The sequence below is a fragment of the Vanacampus margaritifer genome, chromosome 18 (assembly GCF_051991255.1).
Source record: "Vanacampus margaritifer isolate UIUO_Vmar chromosome 18, RoL_Vmar_1.0, whole genome shotgun sequence".
NCBI classification, from domain to species: Eukaryota; Metazoa; Chordata; class Actinopteri; order Syngnathiformes; family Syngnathidae; genus Vanacampus; species Vanacampus margaritifer.
Genome location: NC_135449.1, coordinates 12378745 through 12397079, shown reverse-complemented (window position 1 = coordinate 12397079; position 18335 = coordinate 12378745). Strand labels below are relative to the sequence as shown.

The 18335-nt window shown below is 37.4% G+C and overlaps 3 protein-coding genes across 4 annotated transcripts; 1 reads left to right on the top strand and 2 right to left on the bottom strand.

Annotated features, from left to right (window-relative positions):
* Nucleotides 1-1467: 1467 nt before the first annotated feature.
* Nucleotides 1468-10273, bottom strand: narf (nuclear prelamin A recognition factor). The gene is made up of 12 exons (XM_077550603.1): nt 9950-10273; nt 9532-9604; nt 9388-9453; nt 9101-9229; nt 8903-9035; nt 8074-8208; nt 7310-7428; nt 6054-6183; nt 5727-5799; nt 5520-5657; nt 5286-5443; nt 1468-2731 (listed from the first exon to the last, which is right to left on the bottom strand). Exons 2-12 carry the CDS (start codon nt 9586-9588, stop codon nt 2484-2486), a joined length of 1386 nt encoding a protein of 461 aa, XP_077406729.1. The 5' UTR covers nt 9589-9604; nt 9950-10273; the 3' UTR covers nt 1468-2483.
* A 354-nt stretch (nt 10274-10627) lies between these two features.
* cybc1 (cytochrome b-245 chaperone 1) lies at nt 10628-14001 on the top strand. Its single transcript, XM_077550601.1, has 6 exons — nt 10628-10763; nt 11179-11266; nt 11335-11376; nt 11479-11649; nt 11735-11879; nt 13166-14001. Exons 2-6 carry the CDS (start codon nt 11179-11181, stop codon nt 13311-13313), a joined length of 594 nt encoding a protein of 197 aa, XP_077406727.1. The 5' UTR covers nt 10628-10763; the 3' UTR covers nt 13314-14001.
* Nucleotides 13943-18304, bottom strand: hexd (hexosaminidase d). 2 transcript variants are annotated; one of them, XM_077550597.1, is made up of 12 exons: nt 18146-18304; nt 17975-18086; nt 17786-17901; nt 17621-17708; nt 17380-17544; nt 17126-17309; nt 15969-16040; nt 15626-15824; nt 15373-15534; nt 15179-15286; nt 14845-14934; nt 13943-14197 (listed from the first exon to the last, which is right to left on the bottom strand). In XM_077550597.1, the coding sequence occupies exons 2-12, from the start codon at nt 18059-18061 to the stop codon at nt 14020-14022; spliced, it is 1449 nt and encodes a 482-aa protein (XP_077406723.1). In that variant the 5' UTR covers nt 18062-18086; nt 18146-18304; the 3' UTR covers nt 13943-14019. The 2 variants fall into 2 exon arrangements, 1 of the variants encoding a protein (XP_077406723.1); XR_013289193.1 differs by having other exon boundaries at nt 14139-14197; nt 15179-15257; nt 17975-18299.
* Between the last annotated feature and the right edge of the window lie 31 nt (nt 18305-18335).

Below are 18335 nucleotides of genomic sequence, written 5' to 3'. Positions count from 1 at the left end.
GAAACCGTGGCCTTTGATGGTGTGGCGGAAACGGGTGATGTGAATTCGGCCGTCGAATTCTGCAGCCGTTGTCGTCTTGGTGAACAAACCTCTACTCAAGGACAGGTACAGCACATTTCTTTGGTCGTGAAAACGTCTGTTTAGATAGACTCCCACTGGATTGGATAACGTAGTGGAGCATGTTATCTCAGAGAAGGCGTCGACACTTGCAACTGATGTGTGTGGAGGATCCTGTAGTACTGCAAAGGAGAGATTTATTTTTATGTTTGTTTTTTTTAAATGACAGTTTAGGCTATATTTACACAGTTCCTTTTCACCTAAGCCACACGTGACGGGCCGTGATTGCCATGGATGCCTGCCTGTACAGTAAAATTGATTGTATATAAAAGGGTGTAATATCAAAACTTGATAATGACCAATCACGGTTCACCTGTTTTCTGAAGCACAGCTGTGATTGGTTGTTACCTGAGCCCTGAGTAACTGATGCCATCACGGACTTACTATACATATGAATGGACTGTCATTGCCACTTAATCGCCGTTAGGAGACATGACGCCACCGGCGGCCATCTTATGTTGCCACTCAATAAAGCTACTTGAATACATTGATTTCTGCACAGCGTTTTCACGTTACTGTCTGCCTCTACGGCAAAAATGCTTCCATGTACGACATACAGTTTTACTAATAAGTCTGTGAGTAGCTACTACAACTATTTTTCTTTGGCTGTTTTACAATCAGCAACTACAAATTTGAAATCAGAAGAATAGACAATTGCTATTAATTGTATGCAATTTTAAAGCTGCTGAATGCAGGAAATTTTATTTTGAATCGCTATGCCACATGTGGCTGAAAAATGAAACTGCACTGTTTCTTTTCACGTACACAATGCGCACTTGACGTCACATCCGCAGACAGAGGGCAGGAAATTCAAACCCAAATTCAGTTTTGCTTGAAAACTATTGGCCAGAGGCTTGCAGGAATACCCATTGAGAACAGCTAAGGTGTTGATCTACTAATTACGAAGTGTTTCAGACATAAATGGTAAAAAGAAAAAGAGAAAAAAAGGTTATTGTAAAGATATTTTTGGCCGAATTCCTCCATAGGGCAGCTCTAAGGAAAATGCTATATATATATATATATATATATGGTGTTGGTATTGTTAACTACTCAAGAGTTTAGATCTCTTACTTGGTATCTCTGAAACTTTTTTTTTTTAAAATTGAACAGCCCGAATAAAAAAAATAAAAAATTTTTTATCTAATAAATAGATTCAATAAACAAGTTTTAAGACATTTCAACAAAATGGCCAGTTGGAATTTGTATTTATTTATTTTTAATTTTGACAGTATGATCCCCCCTCGCCCCCCTATGTTGAAAATGAGTCTCAGCTCCAAATATCAGTTATGAGCGTCCTGGACTACTAATCGGTATTGGCCCTGAAAACAAACAAACCGGCAAATACAACAGTTGATGTAGGTCTACCTTTTATCAACAAACAAAAATAATCACTTTACATATAAAGCACATATTGAATGAAGAAATTTGACAATGTTAACATTCAATTTTTATGCTAAGTGAAAACATTAACTTACCGGAAAATGACTATCTTTAATAACCAAACAACCCAAAACTTTCCCTCACCTGACCAGGTATTCACCTCAGAGTAAAAGAGCAATCCAAGTGCAAAGCTCCACCAGTTAGCTTGCATCCTTGCAACAAGGGCCGCTTGTAGGTTTGGATGCAGCAACTACAGACTAAACTAATTGACTCTCACGCATATGCTTAAATGAAGCTATGTGGTTCACAAAGGAAATGTGTACCACACAGCTCCTATCTTAACATGACTCAGCTCGTAATGCTGCAAATTCTTTCCTCATGTTCTTTCATTTCCTGTGAAAGATACATTCGCCCCAAAGTCACAAACAACAAAAAATATGGCAAGGATTTTAATAATTTGGGGCTCTGCTGTACTGTATTTATTGAATGACAATGAAGTGTAGAGTATACAATGTAAAGTCTCTGAATAGAAAATGACAACAAAAAACCCTCACCTTTGTCAGCCTTTTTTTTTTTTTAAGTGCTCAACTGAACAAGTTGATCAGTCTGTTGCATAGTTATCTTTGTGACACTGCTGCTGTATGTTTTCAGCAAAGACAACAAATGTACAAGCAGCCATCATTTTGGACTGATTTTGATTTGGGGGGGGGGAGTCTTTAATGTGCGTTAGGTACCCACAAGATCAGTTAATTGATTTCCAACGTGCTAAAAGTTGTTTTTGTCGACTTATTGCTTGGCAACAACAAACAGATCACATTTGCTACCTCACGTTACAGATCTTTATGTGGACTTGTGTTGTTTCTGCGTTTCCAAAGCAGACATCGCCCTCCAGCGGACAAATGGAAGAACTGCATCTGCTGAGTCCAGCTCTTGATTTGATCAAAGGTATTGAATGGTCCTTCATTCTTCTTCATGTCCCCTCCACCTCACCATTGCATGTGTGGTGGCTGTAAGGGCGTCTGACTCTGACTCCTGTACTGGGTGTGCAGTAACTTGCAGGTGGGTTGGGAATCCTGGCCCTGAAGCCAGTCTTGATAAAGGGTCTGCAGAGTCGGGTTGAGCTCCGGGAGGGTGACTGGCAGGCTGCCGTAGACCTCCTCCATCTGCTGGACCAGTTGTTTATCTACGCGACCTGCCGCTTCACTCTCGGCTTGACCGCGGCCGCTCAAGCACCCTGGAAGAAACATAAGGGAGTGTTTCATGATTTCAAAAGGTGCCCACAAATGAGCATTGTGTATCATTTGTTCCTTCCATTTTCCATTGGCAAGAAAGACAAAACAAAAAGTGACAGATTTTTCTGATTTATTGAAAGAAAATGTCAGACTTAATTCTTTACAGTTCGTTCAGGCATCGGGTATCAGTAAATCTAATTTAATGCAGTTTTGAATGTAATTCAAAACTAATTTAATGCCCATGTTGTACTGCATATATACACATGCACACATATATACATACATACATATAAGCATATACTCTTTATATATTAGGGCTGTCAGTCGATTACAATTTTTAATCGTAATTAATGGCATGATTTCCATCATTAACATTCACTGCCATTGACGGCTATAAACGTCAAAAATCCATTTTAACTATTTCTATTAGTTAAAATTTTTTCCACTTTTGTTAACAAGAGTATGAAAACCTAGATTTTTTTAATTGCACATTTACAACAGATATGAAATTTGTGATTAACCGCGATTTAACTAGTGAAGTCATGCGATTAATTACGATAAAAAACTTTAATTGCCTGACGCTCCGAATTTTTAACTTTTTTTTTTTTTCATTCACTGACATTAACGGCTATAAACGTCAAAAATTCATTTGAACTATTTATTTTAGTTGAACATTTTTCCCCACTTTTGATAACGAGTATGAAAACCTAGAATTTTTTTTATTGTACATTCAGAACCGATATAAAATTTGTGATTAATCGTGAGTTAACTAGTGAAGTCATGCGATTAATTACAATAAAAAAATTATATCGCCTCTTGCCCCTAATTTTTTATAATCTTTTTTAAAATAAATTTATGGCAGTGAATTAGTTAATTCACGGCTAAATGTATGGTAAAATATTTTGTTCAGGTTTTCATATATGGTTGTTAATTAACATAAAAGTGGATAAATATGGATGGCATTGGTTACAAAATACAAATGTGGTTGTATTTTTTAGTTCACTGATAAAGTAATTTTATAGTAATTCATAACGTTATTTGAAGTTAAAAAGATACACTAAACTGTAATGATCCCCGAGCGCGGCCCCTGCTGCTGTTCACCACTCCCTCAGTGGATGGGTCAAATGCGAAGAACGAATTTCATCCCACTCCGATGGGTGTGACAATCAGTGGTACTTTAACCTTTAAACTGTCAAAAGGAGTGTGAAACATTGAGTCATAGAGTTGTGTTGGGGTATTTTTTCTGTCACTAGATGGCATTAGTGTTTCATGGTGGACGTTGGTGACAGAAACAGTACAATTTTCTTTTGAAATGCAGAAAATTTGCTATTTGGAACATGAAGCGTCTCGTGGACTGCAGGCCATTTTGTTCATTGTAAATTACAACTAGTCACGAGTATCCACAAATACATTTTTTTTTCCCTAATCACATTTATTATTGCTAAATTGTGTTATAGTGACTCCTTTGCACAATGTTGTCGGTAAAATAAAGCATGAACAACAATGTTTTTACATCAATTGCATGCCTCTGGACATTCTATTTAATACTTTTTAATGCAATTTAAAGGATCTTTGTGCAGTTTGTCACTTTTTTACTCGCGACTGCAACTTCTGTCCCAAAGCGTAACTTGCAGCATCCCAACTGCGGAAAGTTAGCAGCTCGTGCGTGCAGTGTCGTATGCTAGCTAACACCACAGGCAGAACGTCACATGTCCGCTACTCTGCGGGGACACGCATGATGTCACCCCCCTACCACTTTGCCCCTCCCCTCCCCAAAGAAACTGTGGAGTATGCGGGGGTCTGCACACTCTACTATAAAGGGAAGATAAAGGTCAGTAAAACAGTTGGGGCTCTTTGTACTCAGATGAGCATGCATGATGTAGAAGAAGCTTTAATATTAGCGTTTTAACCCTGGAGAACCCAAGAACCCTTTTCTTCTTTGGAAAATTATGAATTCTACATTAAATGACTGCTATAAATTCACTGAACACCCAAAATATATGTTTTTTCAATTTTAACCCTTTATTCCCTAATTTAGGATTAGGGCGAAATTTGACCTTTTTGGGATTTCGGGGTATCATTTTGAAAAAATCAGAATAACAAAAACTGTCAGTAAACTATTTAGAATTTAAGAAAATAATCAATCAAATACACAGCTACATTGAACAATATAATTTTTTTGTTTTATTTGTTGCATTTTAGAACTGGATTTTGAATGTACAAACACACTTTGGCCAATGGAAACAAGAACACAGGGACAAAATAACTGCTGGAAAAAAAAAAGGTCTTTATTATTTGAGGAGCAGAATTTATAGGGGCCAAATTTGACCCCGTGGGTTCTCCAGGGTTTAAACGGCACAATGCACCTTCAAGGTTTTAATTTCAGCAACATCAACATTTAATGACTTTTAATGCTTTTTAATGCCTCGCAAGACGAAACCCGGTTATTACTCAGTGGTTCCTTCGTAATTTCTGTTAACTTTGTATTTTGGCAAAGAAATGTTATATGGTGATGTTATGTTGAATGACTATATTGTATCACAGATGCAATGTTACCTCCTGGACAGGACAGCACTTCCACCAGCTGGTAAGGCACTCGTCCCTTCCTCATGCGGTGCACCAGCGTCTGGATGTTCCTGAAACCATAAACGGCCGCGAACTGCAGCAGTGTTTCGCCGTCGCGCTCTAGCGTCACCTCCTGAAAGTCACGGTTCCTACAAAACAAACATAATGACGCGTGTTTGCGTGGAATGATAAAAGTAGACCTCAACTGATGTCATCGCATCTCACCTGAGGGTCTTGTATGTGATCTCGTGGACGTCCAGTCCGAAAAGCTCCTTGGCAGCGTGCTTGAACACATGTTCCAGGAAACCCTCTGAACCGTGACCTTCGTGCCGAACCAGGGCCACATCCCCACTTTCTCCAAGCCTGCAATAGCAATTCGGGAAATTAGATAGATTACTGTACATAGATTCAACTGCGGGGCCAACTACTCACACATGGTCCAATGGAGCAGAGTCCAGGTCCTCAGCTGATACTTTCTTCTGTTGCATTAGGTAGTAAATTTCCCCTGGAACACCACGTGAATACATATATGAATCTTTCTGAACACACATTAAAAAAAATAAAAAATCCACTCTACTATGTTTTATGGAAATAAATGTGTATCCTTGGAATGAAAGAGGGGATTCGAGGTATTTGGGCAATAAACACAAACAATGACCTAAGCGCAATGGTCAACATGACCTCTGGAACAAAAACAATACAGCAACTGGTATTTTATTTGGCTCCCGCCGGCCGTTTACAAGATAAGAAGTATTGAACCTGAGGTGAGGACACAGTCCACATCCCTGCTCTCCAGCAGACTGTTGTAAAACTCTTCTCGGACAGCCTCCAACTTTTTGTCAAAGCAGGGAGCCACCACCATATGGTACACTTTGTCCGCAGTTAGTTTCTGTTGGTAGAAAAGGAAGACAAAAAAAAAAGAGAGATTCATCTGATTCAATCAAGATATTTTTTAATAGGGGTGTGAATTGCCTCGTACCTGGCGATTCGATTCGTATCACGATTCATAGGTCACGATTCGATTCGATTAATCCCGATACGAATCTATAAATTGATTATTATTGGGATTTTTTTTTTTTTACTCAAATTTAGAAAATACTAATCAGCAAACTTGCACATGTACACTGTAAGATTTGTATGAAAATGTATTTATCTGAAACTTCAGGCTTATAACTGAGCCACTGCATTTCACAAACAGGTTGCAGTCTGTTTCATGTTTGAACGGCACCGAAATAAAATATTAAGGCTTAATGTTCCATTAATATAACATTCTTCCATGCTTAATGTGTGAATCCTAACCCTAAGTAAGACGTTTTGTTGAATATTCCCATAAAAAATGTATTTTTAAAAATCGATTTGGCTGCATATCGAATCGATTCGAGAATTGCACGCTGTAATATCGCGATATAATTTTTTATCTTTTGTTTTGTCCAGCTTTCTGGGAACAGTTTATGTACTGATCTGTAAATTATTGTTTGTGCTTAATTCAGGAGAAGTTAATGGTGAAGAGATGAGCTCTCTTGGGCCACACTTAAGAGCTACCTCAATACAAAATGTCCTTTCTTTGGAATAAGCGGCCACACTACGTTAGGAGACACAATAGGTATCAGACCTCTAATAACAAAGTTCACTCTAACATATAATACCGTACAGCAGGGGTGTCAAACATACAGACCACGGGCCAGAACCGAGGGGGTCCAATCTGGTCCATTGAGGACAGAACACAAACTGCAGTTTTACACCAAAAGTAACTGTTGTTGCTAATTGTGTCCACTGGAGGGCGCACCACTTAAATGACAACCACTTAAATTACATTCTGAAATTTGGCTGTTATTCAGGATGTGATGCAAAAAAAATTTTTTTCCCGCTAATTTTGGTTTAGAAATTTCAGGCTTAATTTAAAATATTTTCAGAACGTATTTTTAATTACTTGCACATACAAAAGGAAATATTTTGTCCTGCCATTATCATATCATTAATATAACATCATATATACTTCCACAGAAGTTACTAACCTGCTGTTTGGAGAAATAGTCTTTAACTAGACATCCCATAATTTGCTGTGGAGACCTTGCTGTGCAGATGTGAGGTGTGACCAAACTCCCGAGGACACGCTCTGAATAGCGAATCCAACCTGTAGATAAGTACACAAACACAATTTATTGCAACACTTTTTTTTTTTAATTGTTATTTTACAAGTTGGTTTCAGTACAAGTGCATCTCCATTCCAGATTTTCCAAACTCCCTGACTTAACCTGTCTAAAGTTGTACAAAGGAATGAATGGATAGCTGTCAGACTGTTCCAAATCGCTTACTGTCCCTGTGCTGAAGAAGGGAGTGGTGGAAGACAAGCTGTCTATCTATCACCACCAGCAATGCCACTCTTATCTGCACTGTCGCTAAAAATGTGCATCACATTATATTTGAAAAGTCAATTTCAGTAGTTTAATGCAAGAAATTAAATTTGCGTTACATTCACTTAAAACAGAGGAAAATAATATTTTTTTCATATCAAAAAGAATTTTGATAGTTTCTTAGCCATTGTTCTAAAAAAGACAATGAAAAAAACAAAAAACTATGAAATATTGTACTATAATACTATATTTCACTTTTTGATTTGAGCTACTATGGTAATAAAAACTATAAAATAAGTGTTCCATGATGTTTTAATCAATTTAGGTGGACCTGTATAAAAATAACAATTATATATATTATTTTGAATGAAATTAACATTCAAGGTTCATGGTAGGCCAAGAATGGAGGTGAAGAAGAGTTTGACCTGGGCAAGAGGAGGTAAACATGGGCAAGGCGTGGGAGTCATGGTGCCTCCTGCGATACCTCTGAATAAATTCCTTTTGACTCTCTATGATGCTAAATCCTGCTGCCAGGGTGGTATCAAACACAAACTGCACCCCTGCATGGAAAATGGAATAGTTGAGAAACAAGGGGATACAAAGATGAGACAGATTGGCTAAAACATGAACATCGAAATGTAAGAACAGTTTCTTCCCCGTGGCCATATGGATGAATTTACATTGCATGGTTCGAGTGACACAGGTCTTATTCTCAATGTGGACATGTATTACAAAACAATTGACTGCTGAAGTACATAACCTGTTTTACTGTTTTACTTCTCCTCTCACCAATAATCTTCTATTTGCTCTAGTAAAGTTGAGTTTTTAGGACGCCTTCACAGTAGTTTTGACGCGTTAACGTGTCAATAATAATAATAATAACAATAATAATACATCAGATTTATATAGAACTTCGTCAGCCAATCGGAGGAGTTCTCTGAGGAGCAGACGGAATAAAACGGTGGAGGAGATATGTTGAAAAATAACCAAGTTCTTCTATATGTACTGTTTTACGCTAATTTGAAGACAGTTTTAAATCAAGATTTTCTATAGACAACTTCACAAAAAACATCCTCCGAAAATATTTTTTTTCCTGACAAAAAAAACAACTCAATTTCTTCAAAACATAACGTCCAATTTCTAATTTCTTGCAACCAGACTCCGCATTCGGACACTGTCATTTTTGGCAACTTTAATGACATTGCTACATCAAGGTAAAACCATAGTAAAAGATGTCGAGTTGCACATGCTCACCCAGACTCTTGAGAAAACCGCAAAGTTTACCGGCAGCCTCAACGATGTCCACGCCAAACTTGACGGCGAAAAAGGGGAGCGATTGCGGACACACCGATGCCACCAAAAGCCTGTGTTTTGTCACGTCACATTTCTGATGAGGAAAAGAGATATTTCTTGCCCAAAGTGATCACACAGGCGTGAAGAATTTGACCGTACCTTGTTGAGAGCCAAAACCCGCTCCATCTCCTCTAAGTTCTGTTGAGAGATCTTCAGGCTCTCCTCCTCAGACATACAGCCATCGCAGGATAGACAAGCACTTAGCAACAACTGTAATCCCTCATTTTCCTGACGGAAAGAAGACAACCACTTTTACATAATCGTTTAAATTATTACTTTTTTTTTTTTAAAACGTTTTTTAAAAACGATTTTTATTTTTTTATTTTTTACAATTTTAAACAACCCCGGAGTGTTTTCGTTTTGACTACTTAGAAATAAGACTTTACCTGTCCATTGACTTGCTCTCTCTCTTGGTTTGAGCTGACATCGCCATCGTTCTGTTTCTTGTTGCACTGTTGAGCGAGCGAGCAATATTTACAATGACATGCTATCGGGTTATTTATGTAGAAGAAAAATCCAAGAAAATGTACCTGCTTGGTGCAGTTCTCACATTTTTCCTTACGTCTCCCGATGCTGACCTCAGACATTTTGTTAATCAGTTATCTGTAAATAGAGGGCGATAAATTCAGACGCCAGCACTTTGCAACAATGCAAGTTTATGACGAATTGCCACCATGTTGCTGTTTTTGTTTAACTTGACTCCACCCTCCTAAGACTGGGCCTACGTTCTCACACTCCACAAGTACAGTACCGTTAAGATAATTACTCATTACAAAGAAACAACTAAAATCAAATATATTATTTTACAGGCGAAGGAACTCTATAAAAGCAAATGCATGATGATACTGCACAGTATTTTAAATCTCCCGTGTTTACATATACTTATAATTGTGGGGGTAATTTAAGAGAACGATTGTAGGACACGACCATTTGATTAAAGAAACTCACCTTGTGGATTCTGTGGCAAATCTCGTGTTAACCGTAAAAGCAAAAGCACCAGAAAACGACGAAGAGACTCATAGCACCATTGGAGAGCTACCGCTGCAGCAAGATCACAGCAGAGGTAACCCCACAATCACCCTGACTCAATAATCCTACTAACATGTGGGGACAAAAGTGAGTATATAAGCAGTCGTCGGCACTACCCGCGTAGGACTCTTAAGTGTTTTTTTTTAAAGAAATTGGCGTTTCTCAAACCGAACCTGTTTATATCTATGGACATCCGACTCCATTGTCACTCGGTAAGGTGAACAACAGTACACAACAGCGCATGCGTACCACGCAGAACCCGGCCCGGAAGTATGAACACAAGAAAAGTTTTTTGTTTGTTTTTTAAATAGCAATTTTTAAATAAAAATGATATCCTTACAGTATTAGAGTTATTTAAAATATATATATATATATATATATTATACAATAGAATTTTGTTTTAAAGTGACGAAAGACAAGAAGTACAAAGAAGAAGAAAAACGAAAGTCTAAATTGTGCGGAGTTTTCTGCCGATTTTAAATATTTTTATATTATATTACATATATGGTACAATTTTCGAGTTGTATTATGATGAAAACTACGTGTGCATTTTATAAATAGACGCTTTTATTTTGAATCCTAGCGGAAGCAAATCCATCCAATCAGCCCACACTTATCCAGGAAGAGTGGTCCACGAGTCGAACTTCCTTATCTATTCATCAAGTACAATATATCCCGCACCTTCTCATTTGAAAAATTTACACAAAAACCCACGTATAAGGATTCATTTAAGGTAAGGTATTTGGCATTATTTGAGGCAAAGAAGGGAGTTAACCTTATCCTTTCAGCAACAGCTACTTGTTTACTTCTTGTGCTTCCTGACACATCTTATTATTTTCAAACCTCAAAATGGTAAGATTGGGGGGAAAAACTGTCAGCATACAGTGAGTGCTGCCATATTTGCCATTCAGATGTGTAAAAAATGTTTTCTAGATACCGTACATGACAAAAATATGGGATTAAGCACAGTAAAAGTGATCAGCAGTATCACTAGCACAAATGCAATGGTGTGTGAACACACCTGACTTGCATGCAGGTAGTATGAGTTCAGTTCCCTCTCAGTGTAAATGCTTAGTAACAATCTACTCTATTATTGTGAAAATCTAGTTTGAACAACAACAACAAAAAGTGTTTGTCCCTCTGTTTAGATGGGATACATGGTAGTAGAGGAGCACAGCTCTACGATGCTGCACCTGAAAAGAAACCCCGGAATTCGTTCTTGGTCACTTTGTATTGGTAAATATTTTTATTTAGTTAAATGAATTAGTCAGTAAAAATAACACAAATTGTGTCTTTTTCCTTAGGAATGGCATCTATTGGGTTGGCAGCTGCCTATTACAGTTCAGGTATAAAATCTTGGTTTTATCACATTGCCTGACATACAGTTTATATATCTTTGATTTATGCCTTATTTTACATGTTTTTGTTGTTGTTGTTGTTGATAACAGATAGCATCTTTTGGAAGCTTTTCTATGTCACCGGCTGTCTGTTTGTAGCCATTCAGAACATGGAAGAATGGGAGGAGGCAATGTTTGACAAAACTAACAATGTGATTAAACTCAAGACCATTAGCTTGTACACTTTAGTTCTGACGTTATGGAAAAGGGGGCAAGAGAAAGGTAAGTAACGACAGAATTTTAGTTATCTGCTTGTGAGCACACAAATCCAAATCTATAGTGAATGTTTTGCCTTTCTCCGCTCTAGTTGTTTTGGATTTAAGGCATCTCCATGATGTCTGCGTCCAAGAAGAAAGGGTCCGATATTTAGGGAAAGGCTACCTCGTGATGTTGCGTCTGGCTACAGGTTTCTCCTACCCCATGACTCAGAGTGCCACAATTGGGGGGCGAAGGTAGATCCCTACAATAAACACTCTAATACAGTATACCTCTTAAGTTGAACGCCCTGAGGTCATACAAATTGGGCGAGAGGCTGGGTACCTATGGAGTTTTATTATCTCCGTGCTTTCATGGGTTTTCTCGCACTTTAGGTTAATTGAAGAATCTAAATTCTCTGCAGGTGAACATGTGAATGGTTGTGTACTGTATATACAGTGGTGCCTTGAGATGAGTCAACCTACTTCTGTTTCTCAAGATAAAAGCCGTTACCCAACCCTTTTTATTTTATTTTTTACTTATAAGCAAAAAGTTAATATGGGATACAACCCTTTGCAACAGATATTTGAACTCAGTTAACAATTTATCTTCTGTGGAAAAAAAAGGCCTGTATTATACTGCCCCCAGGTGGCCAAGTGCACATACTGGAAGTATACACACACACTTACAAGGAAATATTGATGATGCAAAAGCTGTGTAATTGTTTACATTTTATGTACATATTTTACTACAACTTTTTGTTTAATATATTATAGAGTGCTATGTGCCTTATTGAATTATTTTTTTAGGCTTTTTTTATACAATAGCGTGTCAGGGACACACGCACATCTATCTTATCTATCTATCTATCTATCTATCTATCTATCTGTATATATATTTGCAGTATGTATGTGTATATATATATATATATATATGTATATAAATCTGCATATATATGTGTGTGTGTGTATATATATATATATATATATATGTACATGTATGTAAAATTCAGAGTGGGGGGTAATATTCTGAGGGGAAAAAAAACCTCACAAATTTACGAGGACAAACTCGAATGACACCCCCCCCCCACACACACACACAAATTTACAAGAAATAAAAGAATTATAATTTATTGAGTTCTTCCACCGTAGGCATTTTGTACATTTAGGAATGAAATTATTTTTTTCTCTCATAAATTTGTGATTTTCTCGGAATATTACTCACCTCTCTAAAAAAATATATACGTATATGTGGCCCTAATACATCGTTGTTTTGAGTTACAAGCGCTCTCATGAAAAGAATTAAGCTTTTATCTAAAGGCACCATACCCTGCTGGGGGCACATACAACACATTAAAAGAAAATGTTTGAGTTGATTTCCTCTTAACTCAAATTGTGTGTGATATCATTAGTGTCACTGAAACTTGGTTCAAAGTTTTAAATTCCAGGATTATGATGATTATGTTAAACAGTTGTAAAAAGTTACCTCAAAATGTGAGAAGATCTACTTGAATGCTTTCCCCCCCCCATGTGATCCTCCTCAGTGACGTGGAGGCTGTAGCTGCATTGCTTAAGCGCTTTTTGGGGATGGATGAGCGGCGAGAGAAGAAAGAAATTCCCGAGTACACTGAGGAGGAAGCTGAATTTTTGGATAACAGCAGCGATTCAGAGGATGAAGAAGAAAAACCTTGACCTCTATGTGAAATCTTCATCTACTTTGAAATGAAGTTTGGGATGATGCCACTATTAAGGGATAGGTGGCTGAGTTTACAATTTTTTTCTTTGCATGGTATGATCACTTACAAAAAACTTTTAACTACAAGATTTTAGGGGCATTTTAGGAAATATTCTTACTGTAGTGTGGCTTGGGAATATGGTGACTTTTATTTTACATGGTTAAAAAGAGCGTCACGATCGAATTACTATAGAAAACACTCTAGATTACAGATGTACTGTGCCTTCCTACTGAACACTGGTATTTATGATGTATGCCAACTGAAAGGGCTCTTTGCAGTTCGTTGTACCACCCACATTTTGTTTTATACACACACACATGCACATGGCAATCAGGATGAACTCTTGTACTAACAGTAATCATTATCAACCATGAAGAATTTCCATGATTCAACCCAAAGTAAATTATGATAATTTCACTTGCCTGTTGGTGGTCTTTAGCAAACCAAAGATGTGTGTATTTTTGTCTGACCAAGTCCAAACGAGCAAACAAGTTACTGCAGACCACTTGAAAATATTTTTTTCCATTGTTGGATTTGATTTGTGTTTACATTTTGTGGAATTCTGTTTTGTATTCAAAAACCAAATTGTGCTTGTATGTTGTCTTTATTAAAATGCAACTTGCATTATGTGCAACGAGAAAACACTCGGATGGAAAATAATTCTATGTCTCTATTTCCATCTCCATCATGCATGCTCTGGTGTCATCTAAAATCCTCTGAAGGGGGGCCGTCACTGGGCTAACATGTTCCTCTATCCACTCCTCAGCTGTTGAAATTGGATAAAGATGAAGCATCTCCTCTCTTACAACATCCACCTTCTTTTGCAGCAGATCCAGATACCTTGGGAGACAAGGTCATATATAGTATTAGTGAGGGTGTGTAAACTAGGGGTGTCAGGTAATTACATTTTTTAATCGTAATTAATTGCATGACTTCAATAGTTGTCTCACAACTAATCGCAAATTTTATATCTGTTGTAAATGTACAATAAAATATTTTTTTAAGTTTTATACTCGTTAACATAAAAGTAGAAAAAAATGTTAAATAAAAATATGTCTGTATCATTTAGTCATTGATACAGTAATTTCATATTAATACATAAAATTGAGTTAGTTAAAAAGATGTGCGATATTGATTTGTGTTGGTCATATTTCTGCCACTAGATGGCATAATTGCATTTGTAAAACGGTAACAGCTCAGTGCATTTTTCTTTTCAGATTAAGAGCTATCCAATCTTTAACATCAAGTAACTTGTGAAGTTCTGCACATTTTTAAAATGGTATAATACAACTTGACTCCAGTCTCCACAAATATATTATTATTATTATACATGTCTGCGTTGCGACTGGAATTCCCCCAGTACAGGCTTTCATTAATCGGGCGTTAAAAAATTTGTGGCGTTGAAAAAACTTTTGACACTGCTAGTGAGAACACATTTCACATGTACGAAAAGGAGTCAAAAAGTGTAACATGACGTGTTTGCTCACTTTGATGCTTCACTATGAATCTGCACAATGTTGAGAGGGCTTGACATCCTTCTTGATCGGTGGTAAGGACTGAAATATCCTCGTACATACCTAAGGTGACATGCAGACTTCAGTTGTTAATCTTAAATACAGTCAACTACAAAACTTTTCACAAAGCATCTTGTTATATTGTAAATATCATGCTGCGGTCAGAAAGTATTTGATATATGAATATTATAAGTTTGCCCCATGTTGTTGGAGTGATTGATGGCACCTATGAGTTATGATTTCATTATATTAAAGGAAATGTATTACACATTCGGGCTTCATCACTCATGTCCCTAACCATACTCACACATTTTTCTCAAAAGACTTTATATCTTCAACATCAAGAAGTGAATCCAGTTCCACAATCGCCGCTGCTAGTCTCCTTCCTGGGAACAGGTTGGCATCACCAAATGTACTAAACATGGCATGAGACAAAGAGTGAAAAGGGAATCAGCTTGCATGTTTTGATTGAAAACAAAACAAAAAAGTTCAGGGCCTCACCTTCCCATGGCATTCACCTCCACAGAGGAGACCCCCAACGTTTTAGTCACATTGTTTTGAGCCTCGGGACTAAACTGGCCATGGATGAGTGTTTGCAGACTAGCCGCTAGTGACGGAAGACCCACAGGCATGAGCTCACACAGCACTGAAAAGTGGCTATACCTGAGATTGGGGAAACACAAGTGTGTTTTTTGCATATGCGTAGATGAGGTTATACTGCCATAAATGTCACGTGACATAAACAATGTCTCACCTTTGCCAGCCTGTTATGGCGATACCTCTAATGTTTATGCCAGGGGACACCGATGCAGCCACTTTTAACCATTGCAAATGGTTATCTACATGTCTCTGTGTTTCGGGTACGTTGGTGTAAATATTGGTGGAACCTTTAAAGGAGCTGGCTGCCCATATATCTTGCATACCGACACTGTAGTATTTTTCCAGTGACGACACTAAACAAGAAAGTTTAGATTAATCGTTAAAATCCACGTCCGTATACCAAAATGTATTCAGAAGGACTAAGAATTGTCACAATCACAACATTGTTACAAAGTACCAGTTGTTGAGTTAGAAAATAGCAAAATTACAGTACGTACCAGTATTCCGGACATCCAGATTAGGGCTGTAATCCCACAGCATTGGTTGGACTAGACCTGCAATCCCACTCGCTGGGTCAAGGATAGCAAAGCAAACACAGATATGTTACACATTCATTTTATTACGTTCTACTTAAACAGGAAGTAAATTTAAAAAAATACAATAATATGTTCAATGCAGCCCCATTAGTCTAAACATGGCATTTTGATTAAGATCACATTTGTGGAATATGAATTGAACAGTAAAATTCGCCTGTTTTTTATCCATCACAGGGGGCGGCCATTTTACCTCTTGGTGTCACTGAAAAAGACATAACAGTCGCTCAGGGTTTAGGTAACGACCAGTCACAGCTAATCTTGCAAATGTAAACATGCCAAACTCAGAAAATAGGTGAGTTGTAATTGATCGTTATCACGGATTTATATATCAAGTATGTAAATCATATGTGTCCATGGTCGTTATCAGTGCCCTGAGCAACTGGGATGTCATTTTCAGTCAACAGCAAGTGACAAAATGGCCGCCCTCTCAGATGGATAAAAATGGTGGATTATGCTTTTTAATTTATATTCCACCAACGCAGTAATAATCAGAATCCTGTGTTTAGACAAGTAGGGGAACGACATACAACATATTATTGTATATACATTTTTTGTGTCGACTCCCTTTAAAAAAGGACTTCTTTATACAATATACATTTTGTGTTTATAATATTATTAGTAATATGGCATGCCGGCTTTTTATTATGGAGACTATCAAAAAAGTGAATTTACATTTTTTTTTCTAAAATAGTGAAAATTAAAAATGATGCACTATAAAACATTTACTATTCCAGCATTAATAATTTTATTGGAGTAAAACAATGTCAATATGATGGTGTATAGACGGAAACATGAAATGTTTTCTGTAATTACCAATGCTGTTAATTTATGGCAAACGTCTTAAATTCGTGAAGCACACAAGAGAGACATATATTATGTTCTTTATCTATTTTAGAATAGTTTTACTTCGATTTCTCTTTATTTTCCTATACGAATTGGAGTTGTTATATTTCCCATTCATTTAATTACAAATTATTTATACATTTATATTTTTGTGACCTTTCCTCAAAACCTTACTTTTCATGTTGAATTCCTTAAAGATGCAAATTCCTACTAACCTTTCAACGTGTCCTCACTTGTATACCTCATCATATCATCCCACATGATGATAGTCATATGAGGCCACACCTCCTTGATGTACTTTGCCACGGATGTTACATGACTCAGGAAAAGTTGTTCCACGTTGCGTCCGGGTGAAGCCAACCACTGTTTTGACAGCTCACCCTCACCCAACATGTACACCTTAAGTAAAAAGTATGGCCGTGAGATCATTGCCTAATGAACAAAAAATAGAATGTGTTGTTTACATTACCTCATCTGCACCTATATGCAGTGTGTTTAGACCAGGATGCAACTCCACCACCTGCCTTAGCATTCCCTTCACAAGCTCAAGTCCTTCTTCTAAATGGGGATTGAGCGTGCCCAAACAGTGTGGCACTTCTCTCAGACTCGACATGGATTTATGCTTCAACACAAACTACAAAATGGAGGAAAACATGGACTATAAAAGCAGTTATGCAGTCTGTATTCCAACAATGAAATGTCCGTCATACCTCCTCATGGCCAAAGGTCTGCACAAGTGGTATGATCTCCATGTTCTTAGATTTGGCAACTTTCTGTATGGATAATATTTGATCCCGGCTGAAAATACATGGCACAGTAATACATCTAAACACCACAAGTAAATCCATTCAGAAGTTAGCATAATCCAGTTGAACCTGTATGCAGGTTGTGCTGTGGCCTGGAGTAGCTTCAGCTCTCCCTCATAAGGAAACATGTCTTCATATTCCACGAGCAGACCATCGGCACCCAGACGAGAAAATAATTCTATGAGCTGCAGGAGGAGTTGAAAAAGAAAATCTGAGAACGGTTTTACTCGTAGTACATTATTTGCATATGAGACATACCTGGTGTATGTATTCCAATTTCGGAGGGGCACCTTTCAAATCCAAGTGAACAACTTTCTTTCCGTTGGGCCATGGTGCATTATTCATCCTGTTTCGTGTAGTTTTTCGGTATCTATGAACAGAAATAAAACGGAAGGATTTTTGTTTTCACGCTTGTGAACGATCACTTACCAGCACCGCGAAGCCCTGAAGTACGCACGTAAGCAGGAATAAGTATGTCAAGGTTTACTGTTGTATAGCGTGTATCAGACAACGAATTATAAAAGCAAATCATTAAAGAAATTGCAGCATTTCCGCATAACTAGGCGACGTTAGTCTTCATTGCCTACATAATGTCCAATCATACAGTCGCTTTCTTTTC